General features: G+C 42.4%; 1 protein-coding gene across 1 annotated transcript in view; it reads left to right on the forward strand.

Moving 5' to 3' along the window:
* USP14 (ubiquitin specific peptidase 14) overlaps positions 1-1,362 on the forward strand; it is a 30,681-nt gene extending 29,319 nt beyond the window's left edge. The window contains exons 15-16 of the mRNA XM_038389985.2: positions 368-475; positions 647-1,362. Coding sequence (XP_038245913.1) covers positions 368-475; positions 647-798 — 260 coding nt within the window. The 3' untranslated portion in view covers positions 799-1,362. The remainder of the gene's footprint in view (positions 1-367; positions 476-646) is intronic.
* The last annotated feature ends 4,638 nt before the right edge of the window (positions 1,363-6,000 follow it).

Raw genomic sequence — 6,000 nt, forward strand, 5'->3', positions numbered from 1 at the left:
CTAACTCTTGGTACAAGGAAAAAGCTGACCTGGGTTGCTTAAAACAGTTCTACTTAAATGGAAAAAGTAAGGTTAAATTTTTTTAGTAAAAGTCAGGGACAGGTGGAAGGCAATAAACAAAAATTCACAGAAGCCCACAACCTGTCCCTGAGTGCTGGCAGGGGCTTGCAGCTGGTCTGCCAGCCCTGCCCCAGAAGTCACAAAGGTCCTGGAAAGTCACAGAATTCATGAACTCTGTGACATTTGTATCCTTAGCCATAAATATTGCAGTCTAAAGGTGATTCTAGAAAGGCAAGCTTAAACTGTGTGCAGGTTGATGTTTCTCATTGGGCTCTGTGTAATCAGTATGGTGAATTTTTTTTTCCAGATATTGGCTCCAATAACTGTGGTTTTTACGACCTACAGGCAGTGCTAACACATCAGGGAAGATCTAGTTCCTCTGGTCATTATGTATCTTGGGTAAAAAGGAAACAAGGTAATATCCTTTTCAGTGCTATTAACTAACTGTACAAGTTAACCAGTGCAATTAAGTTTTTCATTTAAACAGTGTTGTCAATACTGAGGCCCTGTTTAAACTTTCCTCCTAAAGGATACTAGACATAATTCTTATATTTACATGTGTAATTTATCTTTTTGTTTTTTGTAGATGAATGGATTAAGTTTGATGATGACAAAGTCAGCATTGTTACACCTGAAGATATTTTGAGGTTATCTGGGGGTGGAGACTGGCATATAGCTTATGTTCTACTGTATGGACCTCGCAGAGTTGAAGTAGTTGAAGATGAAGCTGAACACTAGTCTACAGTGTTAGTGGTTCCTGCCTAGGTGTGAAATAAATGTTGATCACTGATCATTTCTTTATCCTGGGAGCTTTAGCATTGGAGACAATTTGTTCAAGCCCTTTTTCCTCACATGAAGTGGGAAATTAATCTATTTGAAATTGATCTATGTACCAAACACTTACAAAAAAATCATTGCTAGACTGTACTGCTGCTCACTCAGTGGTATTAGGACACTTAAATAGCTTTCACCTAAGAATAATTTTTTTAATTAACTAAACTGAGCTTCCCTCTTTCTTCTCTAACTTCAACCAAATATTTATTACACACCTATTCTTACATCATTTGTTACTCTTGCATGGTTTATACCACTTGTTCAATAGCTGTCCATCCTTTGCCTTGTCTGACAATTTTGCCAGGAACATGGAATGGAAATTGTTGTCTCCTTGTGTAACTCAGTGCTGCTGCCCATAACCCACAGAAACATGGCTACAATCAAGTATTTGTCCAGCCTGATGTGCTGATTCAGTATGTTCTGTTGCTGGCATTTCATGTCTTTAAAATAAATGGTGATCAACAACAACGATCCTGTTTAAAATTCTTTCTTTATTTTGAAATGTGACATGCCATCTGTGCTTAGAGCAGGCACTTACGCTGCCTCTTAAACCAGAACTAAACTACAAGTGACCACAGAATCATGTCACTGTCAGCTAGCAGTACTGTTAGCACATACAGGTAGATGCTATTGGTTCTTTAGGAATTTAGTTTTTAAAAGCTAGATCTGTAACTCGTAGAGCAATATCCCAAAAATAACCATTGGGCTTAGTTACTTCATAGGTTCTAGTGCTATGTCTCTTACCTTGTCCTATTCAAAAGTACCCCCATGAGGAGTTCAGCAGGAAAGGTGGTTATACCTGAAGTGCTGTCAAATGGAGAAAGTAAAACAGAAGTAACCCCTACTGAATGCTAAAACTGGAGAAATTTTAAGGTGGAAGTGAGTTTTTCTGGCAAGTTGCTGTCCCTTTAAAGCTGGTTAAATGGAGGAAGTATCTACCTTGCCTTGCTCTTGGAACAAAAGAGCCTTTGTGCCTGTATGGTGGTAGCACCATTTGTTAGCTATGTTTACTTAGGCCTGGTCTGCATCCACTGTTTTTAGGGATGTGACTGTTCATATCACTGGTAATTGTCCACAAGAGGTAAGTTGTACCACTTTAACTATACTGATACAGAACACAAAGCCTTAGAACACCGTAAACTGTTAGGCCCCAGGATATTTAAATTTCAGCAGCTCAACATGTGCACAACCATGTGGGAGTCTCAAACTGCATTACCCCACTTAACTTGCCTTCTCTCCAATTAGTAGAACTGTGCAGAGCACTTCTAAACTTGGGTGTCTCTGGTCTGTCCATGCTAGCTTCTGATGGCAACATATAGTACATGGCCTAGCTTGAGTCAAGAACTACTCTGCACCCAATATTTTAAATTTCTACATATATACATTTTCAAATTGAATCTAAAAGCACTGCATGTAAAATGATGAGCTTTTACTATAAGTGTGTTGCTAAAATATGTGGTAATTCTGGAGAACACCCATAGACTTGCTGGAGGATTCTGTGCTCCTTGAAGTCTTTAAACCATGATTTGAGGACTTCAGTAGCTCAGACATAGGTGAGAGGTTTATCGCAGGAGTGGGTGGGTGAGATTCTGTGGCCTGTGTTGTGCAGGAGATCAGACTAGATGATCATAATGGTCCCTTCTGACCTTAATATCTATGAATTATGTTGGTAATTTAACAGAATGACACGTTTGTTTTTGTTTCAAAATACAAGACAGCAAGTGTGTCTAACAATACAAACAAAATTCAGGAAATGTTTTTTTTACAAATACATTCCTTATGAGGTCTATTACTATAGAACTTAGGTTTCAGAGTAGCAGCTGTGTTAGTCTGTATTCGCAAAAAGAAAAGGAGGACTTGTGGCACCTTAGAGACTAACATTTATTTGAGCATAAGCTTTCGTGAGCTACAGCTCACTTCATCGGATGCATTCGGTGGAAAACACAGTGGGGAGACTTATGTATACACACAGAGAACATGAAACAATGGGTTTTATCATACACAGTGTAAGGAGAGTGATCACTTAAGATGAGCTGTTACCAGCGGGGGGGGGGGGGGGGGAGAGGAGGAAAAACCTTTTATGGTGATAATCAAGGTGGACCATTTCCAGCAGTTAACAAGAACGTCTGAGGAACAGTGGGGGGGTGGGATGGGGTGGGGGGAGAAACAACATGGGGAAATAGTTTTACTTTGTGTAATGACTCATCCATTCCCAGTCTCTATTCAAGCCTAAGTTAATTGTATCCAGTTTGCAAATTAATTCCAATTCAGCAGTCTCTCGTTGGAGTCTGTTTTTGAAGTTTTTTTGTTGAAGGATAGCCACCCTCAGGTCTGTAATCGAGTGACCAAAGAGAATGAAGTGTTCTCCGACTGGTTTTTGAATGTTAAAATTTTTGACATCTGATTTGTGTCTATTTATTCTTTTTACATAGAGACTGTCCTATTCGGCCAATGTACATGGCAGAGGGGCATTGCTGGCACATGATGGCATATATCATGTTGGTAGATGTGCAGGTGAACAAGCCTCTGATAGTGTGGCTGATGTGATTAGGCCCTATGATGGTGTCCCCTGAATAGATATGTGGACAGAGTTGGCAACGGGCTTTGTTGCAAGGATAGGTTCCTGTTAGTGGTTCTGTTGTGGTTGCTGGTGAGTATTTGCTTCAGGTTGGGGGGCTGTCTGTAAGCAAGGACTGGCCTGTCTCCCAAGATCTGTGAGAGTGATGGCTCGTCCTTCAGGATCGATTGTAGATCCTTGATGATGCGTTGGAGAGGTTTTAGTTGGGGGCTGAAGGTAATGGCTAGTGGCGTTCTGTTGTTTTCTTTGTTGGGCCTGTCCTGTAGTAGGTGACTTCTGGGTACTCTTCTGGCTCTGTCAATCTGTTTCTTCACTTCAGCAGGTGGGTACTGTAGTTGTAGGAATGCATGATAGAGACAAACGCCTACAAGATCTCTATCTGAGGGGTTGGAGCAAATGCGGTTATATCGTAGAGCTTGGCTGTAGACAATGGATCGTGTGGTGTGATCTGGATGAAAACGAGAGGCGTGTAGATAGGAATAGCGGTCAGTAGGTTTCCGATATAGGGTGGTGTTTGTGATCATCGCTTATTAGCATCGTAGTGTTCAGGAAGTGGATCTCTTGTGTGGACTGGTCCAGACTGAGGTTGATGGTGGGATAGAAATTGTTGAAATCCTCAAGGGCGGAGGAATTCCTCAAGGGCTTCTTTTTCATGGGTCCAGATGATGAAGATGTCAATGTAGCGCAAGTAGAGTAGGGGCATTAGGGGACAAGAGCTGAGGAAGCGTTGTTCTAAGTCAGCCATAAAGTGCCGCTGATTTGAAGGTATACATTGTCCCCAAATGTGAAATAGTTATGGGTGAGGACAAAGTTCAGCCACCAGGTTAGCCGTGACATTATCGGAAACCTACTGCCTGCTATTTCTATCATGCATCCTTCAACTACAGTACCCACCTACTGCAGTGAAGAAACAGATTGACAGAGCCAGAAGCGTACCCAGAAGTCACCTACTACAGGACAGGCCCAAAGAAAATAACAGCGCCACTAGCTATCACCTTCAGCCCCCAACTACAACCTATCCTGAAGGACGACCCATCGCTCTCACAGATCTTGGGAGACAGGCCAGTCCTTGCTTACAGACAGCCCCCCAACCTGAAGCAAATACTCACCAGCAACCGCACACTACACAACAGAACCATTAACAGGAACCTGTCCTTGCAACAAAGCCCGTTGCCCACTCTGTCCACATATCTATTCAGGGGCCACTATCATAGGGCCTAATCACATCAGCTACACTATCAGAGGCTCGTTCACCTGCACATCTACCACTGTGATATATGCCATCATGTGCCAGCAATGCCCCTCTGCCATGTACATTAGCCAAACGGGACAGTCTCTATGTAAAAGAATAAATAGACACAAATCAGATGTCAAAAATTAACATTCAAAAACCAGTCGGAGAACACTTCAATCTCTCTGGTCACTCGATTACAGACCTAAGAGTGGCAATTCTTCAACAAAAAAACTTCAAAAACAGCCTCCAACAAGCGACTGCTGAATTGGAATTAATTTGCAAACTAGATACAATTAACTTAGGCTTGAATAAAGACTGGGACTGGATAGGTCATTACACAAAGTAAAACTATTTCTCCATGTTATTTCTCCCCCCTATCCCACCCCCTGTTCCTCAGATGTTCTTGTTAACCGCTGGAAATGGCCCACCTTGATTATCACCATAAAAGGTTTTCCTCCTCCCCCCCACCCCTGCTGGTAACAGCTCATCTTAAGTGATCACTCTCCTTACACCATGTATGATAAAACCCATTGTTTCGTGTTCTGTGTCTGTATACATAAATCTCCCCACTGTGTTTTCCACCGAATGCATTGGATGAAGTGTGCTGTAGCTCACAAAAGCTTATGCTCAAATAAATTTGTTAGTCTTTAAGGTGCCACAAGTCCTCCTTTTCTTTTTATAGAACATAGAGTAATTCATTTAAACTACGCTACAGAAACTTATTTCTACACCCCGCAGAAGCAGTGCAAAGTCTCAGAGGACTGGGAAAGATCTTGGGTATGAAACTGCTTTTTTCAGGGGGGTGGAGATAGGCAGGACAGAAGAAAGGGGAGTGGGAGAAGCTGACCCTAAGCCTCTCCCATTCAGGCAGGTACATCTGCCCCTCTCCCTACACCCACCCCTGCCCCATCCCAATGCTAATGCCCCACTAGCTCTTCCGCACCCCAGTCTGAGATACCCCCTGCTCTATTGGCTGGCTGTTACTTGTCAGCTCACTATTCTGCTTCCACAGCAGTCTCTGGTGGGTGAAAGGCAGAACTGCAGTAGTTCTTGAACAGAATGTATTTTAGAGAATTAATATGGTATACCTTAGTATTCCCCACCTCCAAGCAAAAGCCTATGAGATAATTAACAGCTTCCCAGGTACTCCTGGACTGCGAATGGCTCTTTCCATGACATTTTATGGGCCTAGAGCACCTTTAAGCCCATGACCTGCTCTCCTACTTTGAAGGAACTCACTCTCTGGCATGTTTATCATACCAGACTTTTTGCTCTTTTTTGAGCATCCTGTAGG

This window comes from Dermochelys coriacea, chromosome 2, assembly GCF_009764565.3.
Source record: "Dermochelys coriacea isolate rDerCor1 chromosome 2, rDerCor1.pri.v4, whole genome shotgun sequence".
NCBI lineage: Eukaryota > Metazoa > Chordata > Testudines > Dermochelyidae > Dermochelys > Dermochelys coriacea.